At 42.0% G+C, this 16080-nt stretch overlaps 1 protein-coding gene across 2 annotated transcripts in view; it reads right to left on the minus strand.

Moving 5' to 3' along the window:
- Positions 1 to 8366: 8366 nt before the first annotated feature.
- The window catches only part of GLDC (glycine decarboxylase), a 114172-nt gene continuing 106458 nt past the window's right edge, over positions 8367 to 16080 (minus strand). The window contains exons 22-25 of one of the 2 annotated variants that reach the window (XM_007969301.3): positions 15623 to 15718; positions 11625 to 11797; positions 10277 to 10357; positions 8367 to 8705 (exon numbers count right to left, since the gene is read on the minus strand). In XM_007969301.3, coding sequence (XP_007967492.2) covers positions 8562 to 8705; positions 10277 to 10357; positions 11625 to 11797; positions 15623 to 15718 — 494 coding nt within the window. In that variant the 3' untranslated portion in view covers positions 8367 to 8561. The remainder of the gene's footprint in view (positions 8706 to 10276; positions 10358 to 11624; positions 11798 to 15622; positions 15719 to 16080) is intronic. The other variant, XM_007969302.3, reaches the window with a different exon arrangement.

Here is a 16080-nt window from a genome sequence, read left to right on the forward strand (position 1 = left end):
GAAAACATATACAAATGACATATTGCATGTATTCTAAGCTTTTTTCATTCACTTTATCCTTTAGGATAGTCTTCTTTTTTAATAGGTAAGAAGTGTCTTTACCTTTAAGACAAGTAGCTCACACTAGTTTTACTTCCCTCCAAATTATCTTTTCTGATCTATTTGCCATGTTAGTGTTTAGAATTTTAGTTATAGCTTATTTTTAAAATCCCAAGTTATTTTTAAAATATATGACTTACTGATTTACTGACACATTTTATCTGTTTCTTTGCTCACTATTGCTTGTTGAATACTTCAAGATGTTTTTGTACCATTAGACCTTTCAGTGACAGTCTTTTTTTTTTTTTGAGACGGAGTCTTGCTCTGTTGCCCAGGCTGGAGTGCAATGTGGCATGATAGCTCACTGCACCCACCACCTCCAAGGTTCAAGCAATTCTCATGCCTCAACCTCCCAAGTAACTGGGATTACAGGCGTGTGCCACCATGCTTGGCTAATTTTTTTTGTTGTTTGTTTGGGTTTTTTTGGTTTTTTTTTTTTCTGAGACGGAGTCTCGCTCTGTCCCCCAGGCTGGAGTGCAGTGGCGCTATCTCGGCTCACTGCATGCTCTGCCTCCCAGGTTCACGCCATTCTCCTGCCTCAGCCTCCCGAGTAGCTGGGACCACAGGCGCCCGCCACCACGCCCAGCTAATTTTTTTGTATTTTTAGTGGAGATGGGTTTCACCGTGTTAGCCAGGATGGTCTCAATCTCCTGACCTCGTGATCCGTCCGCCTCAGCCTCCCAAAATGCTGGGATTACAGGAGTGAGCCTCCATGCCCAGCCTCGCAGTGACAGTCTTTGAACAGTAAATATTCTCAATCTTATCAGGTCTGAAAATGTCTTCATTTTTTACACTAGTTTTAGAAAGTTAAATTGGCTGGGTTTAGAATTCTAGGTTGCTAGTTATCCTTCTTCAGCATCTTGTAGATATACCACTGTTTTGGCATCTATTGTTGCTGAAAAAGTTGAATGTCAGTTTGACTGTCTTTTCTTTGAAGGCTATGTGTTTTCTAGTAACTTCTGAGTTTCACTAAAAGGTATCTAGATGTGTATTAATATCTATTTGTTCTGTTTGGTCATTGTGCCCCTTTAAGTTGAGAGTGCTTATCTTTAGTTCTGGACATTTTTTGTTACCTTTTAAATATATTTCTCCTTTCCCATTCTATCTCCTTCTCGATGTCTTATAAGTTTTTCTTCTATCCTACACAACTTAACATCTATTAAATCCTCCTTCTGTGCTGTGTTCTAGGTGATTTCCCCACTTCATTAGTTTTCTTTCTTCCAATTCCTTATATTTTCTCATTAATTGTGTCTAGTCCACAGTTTAACCTGTCTAAATAGGATCTAAATAATTTTTTTTTGAGAACTATTTTAAGCTTGTTTTCAAGTTTATCTGTTCTTGTTTCATAACCTCCTGCTCTTATTTATGGATTTTAGTTCATGATCTCTTTGAGCATTTTTAAAAACATACTTCTTTCAGAGTTCTTTTAATCTTTCTCTCATTTCTGATTCTTTAAGTAAGAATTTTGCCATTTGTTGGTCCATAACATTGAATTTCATTTAAAAATAAATAAATTTGTATCTGCAAGCTTGTCTTCTACAGGACTTTTCTTCTGAGAGGGTTTTGTTCATGGCTTGGTTATGGATGCAACTGCTTCCTTTGGAGAAATTTTTAGATTATTTCTGCTGGGGCCTTATATGGTTTTCTGAACCTGAACCAAATGTTATGTTTTGTTAAATGGGGCTCCTTCACCATGCAGATTGTATGAACTGGCTTCTGTATTCACATGCAGCCAAGCCTCTTGTTGGATGACTTTGTTTCAACCCATGACCTGAGATGGGGACACTTATTTTTCAGTCCTCATATTGGAACAGGGCTTTCCCAATTCTGAATGTGCCCATTTCTGCTCCTTAATATCCAATGTGACTGCAGCCTCAATTCCTAATATTCATTTCCCATCTTTTTTTTTTTTTTTTTTTTTTTTTGAGATGGAGTCTCGCTGTGTTGCCCAGGCTGCAGTTCAGAGGTGCAATCTTGGCTCACTGCAACCTCTGCCTCCCAGGTCAAGCAATTCTTCTGCCTCAGCCTCCTGAGTAGCTGGGACTACAGGCATGCGCCACCACACCTGGCTAATTTTTGTATTTTTAGTAGAGATGGGGTTTCACCGTATTGGCCAGGCTGGTCTCAAACTCCTGACCTCATGATCCTCCCGCCTCATCCTCCCAAAGTGCTGGGATTACAGGCGTGAGCCATCATGCCTGGCCTTCCCCAGCGTTATCGAAACCCCCTAATTCCTAAGGCACAACGTATCCAGTCTAGGGACCTCTATGGGCCATGTGGTTTCAAGTTCTGTGTGTTCTCTCTTTATTTCTACCACCTGCAGACTTCCTTTTCTTCCTTTAGAACCTATTTTTTCTATGGAAAATAGGTAAAGAGAAATATTTCCTGAGGAAATTTAAGTGAGGAAAACAGGAATATTTCACCAGCATGTACATGTCTTTGAAGCAGGGATGGGAATATTTCCCATACATGTTCAGTCTGTATCTAAAAAGAGAAGTGAGTGCTCTTGGTATTATTCACCTCTGTAACTGAAATAATGTCTGAACAATACCAACAGCACTCAGGTAAATGTAGTTATCACCATTTTACAGACAAGGAAGCAGTTTCAGAGAGTTAGTTACTTTCCCTAAGTCACAGTTAGTCATTAGTGGGGCTAGAATTTAAATTCAAATCTATAGGTTAGTTTTCACTATTTTTTTTGCCTCACTGTTGTTCAATTATTTATTCAAGAATTTACTTTTAATTTATCTTATGTCCTTTTGCCCTTGACATCAGGTTTGGACAGTATTCCAAAGAGACCTGGCCAGGTATGGTGGCTCACGCCTATAATCCCAGCACTTTGGGAGGCCGAGGTGGGAAAATCTGCTGAGACCAGGAGTTGAGACCGGCCTAGGCAACATAGGGAGACCTCCTTGCTACAAAAGAAACAAAGAACTGATATGCAACCTGACTAAATTTCACCTGAAAATACCTGACAATGATTGTTGTGTGATGCATATTTCTTTTAAAGACTCCCCTTATTTTCATACTATAATTACCATGATCTTTTTTCTTTTCTTTTCTTTTTCTTTTTTTTTTTTTTTTTTGGTGGGGGACCAAGTCTTGCTCTTGTCGCCCAGGCTGGAGTGCAGTAGTGCGATCTTGGCTCACTGCAATCTCCACCTTCCGGGTTCAAACGAGTCTCCTGCCTTAACCTCCTGAGTAGCTGGGACTATAGGTGTGCACCACCATGACCAGCTGCTTTTTGTGTGTGTGGTATTTTTGGCAGAGACGGAGTTTCACCATGTTGGCCAGGCTGGTCTTAAACTCCTGACCTCAACTGATCCACCCACCTCGGCCTCCCAAAGTGCTGGGATTACAGGCATGAGCCACCACACCTGGCCAAGCTTCATTCTTAAATGCAACTTACTTCTGGGAAATAATTGCTTAAAGACTATATTGAGCCTGTGAAACTATAGCACCTTCATTCAGCCTCTTCTCCCAAAATAGCCTCATGCTTAGTAGCATTAGGCTTCAGATTGACAGCACTTCTATGAATGGCAGACACTGTCCCAGACTAACAGCTGTCTTTGTGACAAAATACAGAAATAGTGATGCTGGACCGATGCAGTAGCTTACACTTGTAATCCCAGCACTTTGGGAGGCCAAGGCGGGAGGATTGCTTAAGCTCAGGAGTTTGAGACCAGCCCGGGCAGCATAGTAAGACCTCATCTCTTCTAAAATTCAAAAAAAAAATTAGCTGGGCATGGTGGCATGCACCTGTAGTCTCAGCTACTTGTGAGGGTGAGGAAGAAGGATCGCTTGAGCCAGGAAGGTCAAGGCTGCAGTGAGCCCTTATTGTGCCACTGTACTCCAACCTGGGTGGCAGTCTTTAAAAAAAAAAATGTTGCTAGCTAACCCTCCATTCCCACCCTCCAACATGTCTGATGCCAGAGATTATACTCACTCTTTTGCTATTTGCAAGTTTATTTAATAGCCTAACCCAACTGCCTCATCCGTGGATAGAATTTTCTTCACTGTATTTTGGAATGCATATAACCAGTAAGCTTCTTTTAACCAATAAAAACATCTAGATTTTGTATTTTGCATAACATTGATATTCCTTTGTAGTTCATATTGGATGAAATGTCTTGAATACAAGCAAGTTGTCTTTTTTTTCCCCCCATTCTTTATGCCAGACTTTTCAAGAAAGAATCTGCATCTAGTTCAACTTTGGCTGCTTGCTGCTTCTGCTGCGACTAGCAGTTTTAGATCAAGTTCCCAGTGACAACACCGGTGGGGGAAGTCTGCATTTTTTTAGGATGACTGACCTCACTCCTGGAGCTGTTGAATTCCACCCTGCTTTTTGGGAGTTTATGACTTTGGTTGTTATTTAATGCACTTAAATCTTCTGAGTCTCACTGAGTATTTTGTTTTGATTTTTCAAATTTTCTTCACAACTCTTTTGTAGGAAATTTAAAATGTTACACCCAGAACTGTACAAATACTTTACTAGTGAGGTTAAACTAAATGCAACAATGCAACAAACAAAAGAAAAGCACACTAAAATTTCACTTGGGTCAGTTCTGAAAACCCTAGACCTCTTACAGCAACCAGAGTTGTTTCCTTTCATGCAGTTCCACTCAAAAAGGAATTTGTAGGTTTTTTTTTCAATCCTCCATAGATTCTGCTGAATTCAGAAGAAATTGCATGCAATCCCTAGCTTTGTTCCAGAAGTTAATTTGTGAAAGAATGAAAGCCATGATCTTTTTCTTGATGTAGGTTGAAAATAATCATTTGTTTGTATGAATTTGTATGGATACTTCCCATAGGAACAATAGTATGCAGGAGTATCCAATTTTTTGGCTTCACTGGGCCACATTGGAAGAATTGTCTTGGGCGCACATAACATACACTAATGACAGCTGATGAGCTTAAAAGAAAAAAAAAAGCAAAAACCTTATAATTTTTTTTTTTGAGACGGAGTCTCGCTCTGTCACCCAGGCTGGAGTGCAGTGGTGCGATATTGGCTCACTGCAACCTCTGCCTCCCAGGTTCGAGTGATTCTCCTGCCTCAGCCTCCCTAGTAGCTGGGATTACAGGCACATGCTGCCACACCCAGCTAATTTTTATATGTTTAGTAGAGACAGGGTTTCTCCATGTTGACCAGGCTGGTCTTGAACTCCTGACTTCAAGTGATCCACCCACCTCAGCCTGTCAAAGCGCTGAGATTATAGGGGTGAGCCACTGTGCCCAGCCCACCATATTTCTTTTCCTTTTTTTTTGAGACAGAGTCTTGCTCTGTCACCCAGAGTGGACTGCAGTGATCTCTGCTCACTGCAAACTCTGCCTCCGAGGTTCAAGTGATTCTTGTGCTTCAGCCTCCTCAGTAGCTGGGACCACTATGTCCTGCTAGTTTTTTGTATTTTTAGTAGAGACGAGGTTTCACCATGTTGGCCAGGCTGGTCTCGAACTCCTGAGCTCAGGCAATCTACCGGCCTTGGCCTCCCAAAGTGCTGGATTACAGGCATGAATCATCACGACCGGCCCATATTTCTCTTTATTTGTTGAACACATACTACTTGGAAGGCCCTGGCTCAGCACTGAGAATCCAACAATGGGTAAGATATGCTAGAGAGACCAAAACACAGAGACAAAAACTGAGTGAACATTAAAAAATTAATTATGATTGTGCCCAGGGTACAGGAGGAAGCAAACCAAGGGCCAAGATAGAAGATATCAGAGAAAGCCTATTTCATGGGGATGTGAAGAACGCATTTTTGAAATGAAATACAGAGAATGGCTAGGATGAAATACAGAGAACGACTAGCAAAGCAAGGTGGCTGGGGACAGGGTTCCAAGGGGCAGTGACTTTCAGGATGAGACCCGGGGCAGAGAAAGACTGGCACAAGCATTAGGTAATACATGAGCAATTAATAGTGAAGAACAAGTGATTCACTTGACTCTTAATCGCCTGCGTTTGGCTCTGCTATGTTCTAGGGGTAAGTAATGGATAATAGCCATGGAAACAACCTTGGCACTCAACGATAAACACTGTGTAAAGTAAGTAGAAAAGAATTGCTGTTTGCTTCCATTATTTACTGTCATACACTTGTCCTTCCTAAGAAGGGGCCGCCCCAGGCCCTGATGGCTAGCTTGCACTAAGCATGGTTTCCAACTCAGGAAGGTAAGAGTCCCCAGGTCTGCAGTTCCCATGGCAGCAGGGTATCCTGTTTTGGCCGATAGGTACTGGAGGCAGTCAGGCTGGGTCCAAATTCTGCCCCTCCCTCTTACTGGCTGGTAGTGGGACTTTAGGCATCTCTTCATACCCTTCCCCACATGCGTAAGAGTGGAATATTGTGAGGGTCAAATGAGGTAGTACATTTCAAACACTTAAAAGAATATCAAGCCAGGTGCAGTGACTCACGCCTGTAATCCCAGCACTTGAGAGGCTGAGGTCAGCATTTGGAGGCCTGAGGTCAGGAGTTCGAGACCAGCCTGGCAAACATGGCAAAACCCCATCTCTATAAAAATACAAAAATTAGCCGGGCATGGTTTTGGGCACCTGTAATCCCAGCTACTTGGGAGACTGAGGCAGGAGAATCACTTGAACCTGGGAGGCACAGGTTGCAGTGAGCCGAGATCGCACCAATGCACTCCAGCCTGGGTGACAAGAGTGAAACTCTGTCTGAGAAAAAAAAAAAAAAAATTGTCTGATACCTGAGATGCACTATTTAATAGATATCATTTAATTATTATGTTAAAAAGGCCTATCACTTCTGTACTGCATTGTTAGGCTAAATTGTTGTATACACTTTTTAAATATGAAAATAAGTGGAATACTTGCAGATAATTCAATAGAGCACCCAGACCTCATGTCCAGACCACTAGCATTAAAGCCTAGGGATACTGAGTAATGCTGGAGGAAGCTGCCATGCAAGGAACCAAGTAGTCAAGATTACAGCATTTGCTACTTCTAGGGGAAAGTCATTTGTGACAGGCATGCTAGTTGCCGACCTAAAACCCATTCTCCCCCCGCTTTTTAAAAATTAACATACTCCTGATTTTGTTTGAGGCAGTAACATGCCCAGGTAAAATACTTCCCCACACTTCCTTGTAGCTGGGAATGAGATTTGAACCAGTTTTGGCCAGCTGCAGCAGTTACTGAGTGGAACCTATTGGAAAACATTTCAAAAGAAGCAGACTTGGATGGAATCTGCCTTTTGCTCTTTTTTTTTTTTTTTTTGAGGCAAGATCTCACTCTGTTGCCCAGGCTGGAGTGCAGTGGTGCAATCTCAGCTCACTGCAACCTCTGCCTCCTGGGTTCAAGAAATTCTCCCACCTCAGCCTCCCAAATAGCTGGGACTACAGGTGTGCACCACCATGCCCAGCTAATTTTTTGTATTTTTAGTAGAGATGGGGTTTCACTATGTTGGCCAGGCTGGTCTCTAACTCCTGACCTCAGGTGATCCTCCCGCCTCAGCCTCCCAAAATGCTGGGATTACAGGCATAAGCCATTGTGCATGGTCTTTGCTCTTCTCTTTTAATCCTAACTAGAATGGCTATGTGATGCCTGAAACTGCAATACCCATCTTGAGATCATGCAGATGAAAACTATATGCAAAGGAAGGCAGAGCAGGAAAACTGAAGGAGAACCAGTGCTTGGCTTATTACCTCTGGACTTAAATGAGAAAAGATAAATTGCTATTTGATTGAACTTCCATAGCTGGAGTACAGTTACATGCAGTCTAACTCAATTCTAACAAAAAGGGCCAAAGTGGCCTTCACTGTTGACCAAGACAACAACTGTTTCTTCAGCCATCAAAGGCAAAACTGATGATGTAACAATGGCTATTGGGTTGGTTGGTCTCATTGCCCTTCAGCTCCCACTGAACCTAGGGTATAATGGTGGTAACACTATAAAGCAGACCAAGAAAAAGGCATTCTTCCCATCAAAATGCTTTTATTAGAATACTAATAAATGCAGATAAAAAAAAAACTCACACAGAAAAAGAGGAAAACACTCAGAAATGTGATTACAGATTAGACATATTAGAAGAAAAAGAGTTCTTCAGGGTATACAAAATGTAAACATTTGCCCTGGGATTTCCCACAGATGGCACAGTCCATGCGGACTTTTTTGGAACAAATATATGTCTATTAAGTCTCCAGGCTAGCCTCTATGATGTCTGCAAACTTGCCACATTAAAAGTTAAAATTCCTAAAACTTTCTATGCAAAAAACAAAATGGCTCCCAATCCAGGCAGCTGGCACATGTGGAAGCAGAATACCAAAGCAAATCCATCTTCCAACCATCAGCTTCGACTCCCTCCAGCTACTGTATTTACATTTACCTTGACAGAGATTACAGAGATATACACAGTATATAAAACTCCTACTTGAGGCTGGGGTGGGAGATGAAATCTTTCTTGCTTATCAAATGATCTGGGGAGAGGCATCAAATCAGTCCCTTAAACTTAGGACTAAGAAGAGGCCCTCTTTTGTTCAGAAAATGGAGACTCATAAACTTCCATGGGTGGGCAGGTACAAACCAGGTGCTGATCTCCATATATGTCATCAATCCGGGCAATTGTTGGCCAGAATTTGTTCTCTGGTTTCACGAAGGGCTGTAAAGGACAAAAGATGGAAATGCTGTGAGATGTTCTGAGAGGTTTCTCTTAGGGAAAAGGAGTGGGCAATGCTATTCCCACAGCCTAAGACACCATCAGCCCAACAAATATTCTGAGAACCTAAAATCCAACCCTACATTACCAGTGAAAAAACGAGGCATCTCCCAGGAAACATCCCTGATCACCACCCCTGCTAAGCATCCCCATGTGCTGTTGATCTCTGGATCGTTTATAGCAAAGTTGTGTTTGAAGGACTTCAACCTCTTAAAGACGACTTTGGAATCTACGTTTATCTATGCCCATTATATCCTTAAGTTTGGAATATTTAGCTGACCTTCTCTTTTAACATATGTCTAATTTATTTGCCATATCATTTTCCATAAATTCAGTTTATTTAAAAGTTAGTTTCTCTGCCAGGCACGGTGGCTCACGCCTTTAATCTCAGCACTTTGGGAGGCCGAGGTGGGCGAATCATCTAAGGTCAGGAGTTCGAGACCAGCCTGACCATGGAGAAACCCCATCTCTACTAAAAATAGGGCAAAATTAGCTGGGCATGGTGGCGCATGCCTGTAATTCCAGCTACTCGGGAGGCTGAGGTAGGAGAATTGCTTTAACCCGGGAGGTAGAGGTTGCGGTGAGCCGAGATTGTGCCATTGCACTCCAGCCTGGGCAACAAGAGAGAAACTATGTCTCAAAAAAAAAAAAAGTTAATTTCTCATACTGTGCATAAAAGTTTGAACAATTAAAAAAAAAAGCATCAGCTGGGCGCGGTGGCTCACGCCTGCAATCCCAGCACTTTGGGAGGCTGAGGTGGGTGGATCACGAGGTCAGGAGATCAAGACCATCTTGGCTAACACGGTGAAACTCTGTCTCTACTAGAAATACAAAAAATTAGGTAGGTATGGTGGCGGGCGCCTGTGGTCCCAGCTACTTGGGAGGCTGAGGCAGGAGAATGGCGTCAACCCGGGAGGTGCAGCTTGCAGTGAGCCGAGATCATGCCACTGCACTCCAGCCTGGGTGACAGAGCAAGACTCTGTCTGTCTCAAAAAAAAAAAAAAAAAAAAAAGCATCATTTTGTTTGCCCTCCTCTCCAATGACAACCATTATCCTGAATACAGGATTTACCATTCTCATTATGTTTTTATACTATTACTGCACAGATCCGTAAACCGCACATAGCATAATTTGGCACATTTTGAACCTTCTCCCTATCTCACTCAAACAGACTACACAGAACCTTCTCCTCCATATAAGAATCAGAAAGGAAGGTTGCATTGGGCGCCATCTCCCTGTCCCACGGTGGAGGGAAGCACATCGGTCCACTGGGCAGGACTCGTATTCAGTTTTCCCCCACTGTGTTCCCTATGAGTTCCCAGACCTGTAGTTGATACCGTATGACCTCGCCTCTGAAAGCCAATTTCTTTGCTCCTCGTTCCTCGTCAAGGCCCTTATTTCACAAGGTGCGCCACATACAGTTTCTATCATGAGGAGGCTAAGAGTGTACACCCCTCAGGATAGGAGCTGGCCCGTGCCTTCCCAGCTGGCACATTCAGGTTCAGAGAACTTACGAGTGGGAATGCTGCCACCTCTCTGGAATAAGGCCGGTCCCAGTGGGAGGAGGTAACGCAGGTCAGGGAGTGTGGAGACATCTGAGACAGAGATATGGACAGGGGAGGGGTCAGAGCAATACACTCTGTTCTCCTCCCACCCTGCACCTCAACCCTCAAGCTTCTGACAGGAGCCCAAGCAGAGAAAGCTGTGGTTTTCTTTCAATTTAGGGGGTAGAATGTGATTTGTAATTGTGAAATGTTTTAAATATCAGAATGTTATGGTAATAATCATCACATCTACCACCCAGCAGAGTCTAATGAACATTCTGTCATATTTGCTTCACCTTTTAGAAAAAATTACCTACACTTTTGGAGCTGCCTGTATATCCCCTTCCCAGTGCTAACCACTCTTCTGAATTTGGTGTTTACCATTCTCATCATGCTTTTATACTATTACTGCATATGTTGATAAACAGCATATAACATAATTTGGCTCATTTTAAAATCTGATATCATCCTATGAGCAGTATTACCCACTTGTATTATAACTATTATGCTCTTTGAAATGTTTATTGCCATTTGAAAGAATAGCCTAAACCCTGAAAGAAGCAGGAATCTTCAGAGAGAAAAGAGAAATAAATGGTGGTAAGCATAATCATCCTGTATGCCTCCATGACTCTGTGAACTCACCTCTAGAGAGGTGCCTGCCTTCTGCAAGTCACTGGTCCCTGCCCTCTCCTGCAGGCAGGCAGTTTGGGAACCTGCCCCAGCTGCTGCAGCATATCAGACTTGTTCTCTGGGTTATAGCCATGAAGACACAACCACAGCCTTCATGGTATTCTCCACTCCTGATCTTCCAGCTTAATATCTGGACTAACAAGAAACTTAGGACTCTGACCACATATACAATTAACATGTTTTAGAAGAGGTAGAGTAATGCCCAACCAACTTTTCCCCAACATGGAGCATAAACATTGTAACATCCAGTCCAAAAGCCAATAGTTTTCTCAGAGATAACTGCTCTAATATAAGAATGTGTGCTTGTGCAGAGTTTGTGATGTGAATATGTAAATTTTATTTATGCCATAATCTCACTACAGTACATCAAACAGAGACACAGAATATTACAAATTCTCCAACTAGACAGTTGTGGACAGTTTCCACAACCACATCATCCTTGAGTAACTGCTATGCTGTTCAAGACGATGCAAACTTCAGAGTAACAACTGCATCTTTTCAGAAGAATTACCTTATTCTAGGGAAGAGTATCATCCTCAGTTGAGAGTTCAGGAGGTGCTGGTACACTGTCCAGACATCATTTTCTAGTTTAAGGAACATTTCAAGCAAAGTTCCAGGGCCTACGCACCTTCAGCGGATTGACCCTGGGGTCGATGCGGCCCTCCTCAATGTCAGCAATTTCCTGCCGAATGCTGATCATGGCATCACAGAATCTGTCCAGCTCTGCCTTGTCCTCCGACTCAGTGGGCTCAACCATGAGGGTCCCTGCCACAGGCCAGGACATGGTAGGGGCATGAAATCCTGCAAAGGGAGACAGGAGAAATTGCCTCACTGAACGTTAGTGGCCCACCCAGTTTGGAAGAAAAGTTCCTATCCCTTCTTATACTTTATCATAAGAAAATCATCAGATACATTTGCAAATGTATGTATATGGGGATTCATCTCAGCACTGTTTATAGAAGAAAAATTTAGGAAAAAACCTAATATCCAACAATGGAGGATCAAATAAGCAAATTTTACAGAGCGCCCACACAGTAAATAGACAACCATTCAAAAGTATGTCAATTTGTTAAACTGGCTAAACATTCAAAAATATTAAGTAAAAAAAGCAAGCCACATAATGATATTCCATGTCTATATATAAATAAAAGAACAAAGTATTTATATAATATATGCACATTTTATGAGGGAAGATGCCTTGAAAAAAATATAAAATGTTAACTGTAAATATGGCCAGAAAATGAGACTGGGATTTTTATTTCACTTCGATTATACTTTAGAATCTTTCAGTAATTATCATGTATTACTTGTAATTAAGAGAAATAAAAATATTATAGCTTATCAAAAGTTAAATAATGAGATAACAAGGGCTAAGGACTCTGGAGCAAATCTTATTGTCCCCATTTTGTACGATAAGGAAACTGAAGTTTGGCCACTACGTGGAAAGCCTTTGCCTTTACATTGAACACAGGCTCAGTGTGTTTCTGTTTCCAAAGGTTTACACGTAAGATGATGCAACAAGACACATAGTCAAGAGAGAGATTTCCAGGACAAAAATCAAAAACAACATTTTCCATTTCTTGTATTTTTTCTATGAAGTTTTTTTTTTGAGACAGAGTCTTGCTCTATTGCTCAGGCTAGAATACACTGGCACACTCACGGCTCACTGCAGCCTCAACCTTCTGGGCTCAAATGATCCTCCCACCTAAGCCTTCCAAGTAACTGAGACTACAGGTGCACACCACCATAGCCGGCTAATTTTTTTGTTGTTGCAGAGACAGGGTTTTGCCATGTTGTCCAGGCTGGTCTCCAGCTACCGAGGTCAACTGATCTGCCAGTCTCTGCCTCCCAACATGCAGGGATAACAGGCATGAGCCACCGCACCGGCCCTATGAAACTGTTAAAAGCTGAAGAACAACTCCCAAGTTGAGACACCTCTGAACTAATCTTGCCCCAATGTGCAGTGGTTCTCAAATTCTGATGAGCATCATAATTACATGGGGTGCTTTCGAGTCACATCTGCATGATTTAAAAAATTCTCTACCAACATTTTATTTAAAAATGTTCAGGCCAGGCGCTGTGGCTCACACACCTATAATCCCAGCACTTTGGGAGGCCTAAGCCAGTGGATTGCTTAAGCCCAGCAGTTTGAGACCTGCCTGGGCAATATGGCAAAACCCCGTCTCTACAAAAAATACAAAAATTAGCCAGGTGTAGTGGTATGTGCCTGTAGTCCCAGCTACTTAGAAAACTGAGTTGGGAGGATCACTTGAACCCAGGAGTTGAGCCTGCAGTGAGTCAAGATCACAACACTGCACTCCAGCCTGGGTGACAGAGTGAGACCCTGTCTCTATTTAAAAAAACAAACAAACAAAAAAAACCACTAACATTCAGGTGAGTTGAAAGGACTGTAGTGAGCACCTATATACCCACCACCTAGATTCTACAATGCCGTTGTTTGCTTTATCACATATCTACTCATCCAGCTATCTGCCTTACTTTCTGATGCATTTCAAAGTACACTGCAGTCATTAGTACACTTCACTCTTAAACCCTTCAGCATACATATCATGACTAGAATTCAATATCTGTTCACATATTTTTGTGATAAAACTTACAGTGAAATGCACAAATCCTAACTGTACCACTTAATGAGTTTTGGTAAATACATATACCTCTGTCACTCAAACCAGACTGAGATTGTTTTTTAAGAGAGCAAGCTGATTACCTATCACGTCTGCCCTTAATTCCCTGTGTGAGCAAATTCAGTCCGACGTATTCTGCTGTAGTAGTTCCCATATTTTGAACCACCTGAGTTCTTGCAAAAAATATTCCTGCATCTGGACCCTGATTCAGGAAGTCCAAGGTAGGGCCCAAAAATCTATGAGTCATAAAACATGCCAGGTCATTCTGATAATAGGTCTGATAATTAGCCTGGAACTGCTGTCTAAGGCAGTATGCCCCAAACTTGCCTGAAAGACTCATACAGAAGCTGTGTGTTAAATATACAGATTATTCGCTCTCTTCCTTAAAAATTCACATTCAGCAGTTATGCTTAAGACCTGGAAACTGTGTTGTCATGTTCCTTGCTTTTTGACTTAGCTATTCATTTGGTCTCCCATTTATTAACACTATGTGTTGAGTGCCTACTGTGTGCCAGGCACCTGGACAATTCTGGGCTTTTGGACAAGTGTGGAAACAGTTCTATCAATCATCAAAATAACACTGAGGTCGGGAGACAACATGATTTGGAAACACTGGGTGGTAACTTCAGTTACCATTTCCCTGTGAGCCCCTCCTCTCCTTGCAAATGCTGTTGCAGTTAGATATGTGAAGTAGGCAAGGCATCCACAAAGTGAGTGTCTTATCCTGAATCGGCCATTACCCAATCGCTACCCAGGAGGCTGTCAGGAGAAAGGAGTTCTACTGTCAGGTTACAAGAGGTGTCAAGCGGAGATCTTGAGGATGGGATTGGTAATTTCATTAATGAAGCCTTTCTGTGGCTTTCCCATCTATTATCAGTGTAACTGCATAATAAGATCATTCATTTGAGAGTGAGTCACACACGTGGGATTCCCATTACGATGCATTAGTGAAACTATTAAATTTAAAAGATTTTTCTTTTTTCTTCCCAAAACAAGTCATTAAAACTCAGAAAGGACTCCATATCCATCGAATGGCAAAGTTCTCCCCAACTTAGCCTTTCTGAGAATTGAAAGATCTTTGATACTATTAATATCATTTTCATATTATTATAATAGTAATATTGGCTGGGTGTGCTGGCTCACACCTGCAATCCCAGCACTTTTGGAGACCGAGGCAGGTGGACTGCCTGAGCTCAGGAGTCCGAGACCAGCCTGGCCAACATGGTGAAACCCCGTCTCTACTAAAAATACAAAAAAAAAAGCTGGGTATGGTGGTGTGCACCTGTAGTTCAGCTACTTGGGAGGCTGAGGCACAAAAATCACTTGAACCTGGGAGGTGGAGGTTGCAGTGAGCCGAGATCGCACCACTGCACTCCAACCTGGGCAACAGAGTGAGACTCTGTCTTCCCAACCCCCTAAAAAGCAATATGATCTTAATATTATAATATTAATAACATTGTTCACTAGGAAAATGTAGTGAGCTGAGTTGAATGAATACCCACTAATGCACAGGGGAAGGGTCCATGTCTTTCAAAATGCTTCAAAGAAAGTTGCATTTTCTTTGTGAAAACTGCTACACTTATTTCTTCATCTCCAGAAGCAGCTGAAACAGCTACGCCATGACGGAGGTGGCTATAAAACTCCAATGCCATTTGTCTCTACCACTTCGATGGGTTACTTGCTCTGCTTCCTTCACCACTACACTCACTGCAACTCACTGGGGTTTTAATTTTAATCATAAACACTTCTTTTCTTGGCTGTTAATGGATTCAAGATGCATATTTTAATATCTTCTGAAGGGCAGGACCAATGCAGTCATAAGGAAACTTTTTTCTCTATTATTTTGGAGGTTGCCAAGAATCCTGAGCTCCCCATTTATCCCCTAGATCAGTTTACTGTGGTGCCTGCACTTTCCATTTGTGCATTAGGAAGTTGTCCACAGCCAGCATGGGCGGCGGCATGAATGCCAAAAGCCACTTACCATAATCCTGGAGTCTCTTGGCCACATCCACAGCCTCAATATTTGCAGACTTTTTGAAGGGTCTCGTGTCCAAAATAAATTCATGACCCACATAACCTGTTCAGGAAAGTTGTTTCAGCCCAAGATTAGCATCAGCTTATTGTTTTACCCAAACAAATGAATAAGTAATTTAATGAATAAATGTGTCAGCTTTTTACGTGTATTAGTGAGGACCAAGAAAAGAAGCACTGGGTAAGTTTATTGTTGGCAATAACGATTTCATTTAGTCTTATTACAAATAAAAATGTTTAGCACATTGGGCCGATGTGTCTGATCTTCAGCTTACTACACACCTGTGAACCTGATTATGGCTAATGGCAGGTGGGAGGCATTACTGGAACATTTGACTGGAGGTGTCTAGGGATGAGATTATTTCTATTCTGCGGACATAAAATCTACTGGCAACAGTTAAATGCGTC

This window comes from Chlorocebus sabaeus, chromosome 12 (genome assembly GCF_047675955.1).
Source record: "Chlorocebus sabaeus isolate Y175 chromosome 12, mChlSab1.0.hap1, whole genome shotgun sequence".
NCBI classification, from domain to species: domain Eukaryota; kingdom Metazoa; phylum Chordata; class Mammalia; order Primates; family Cercopithecidae; genus Chlorocebus; species Chlorocebus sabaeus.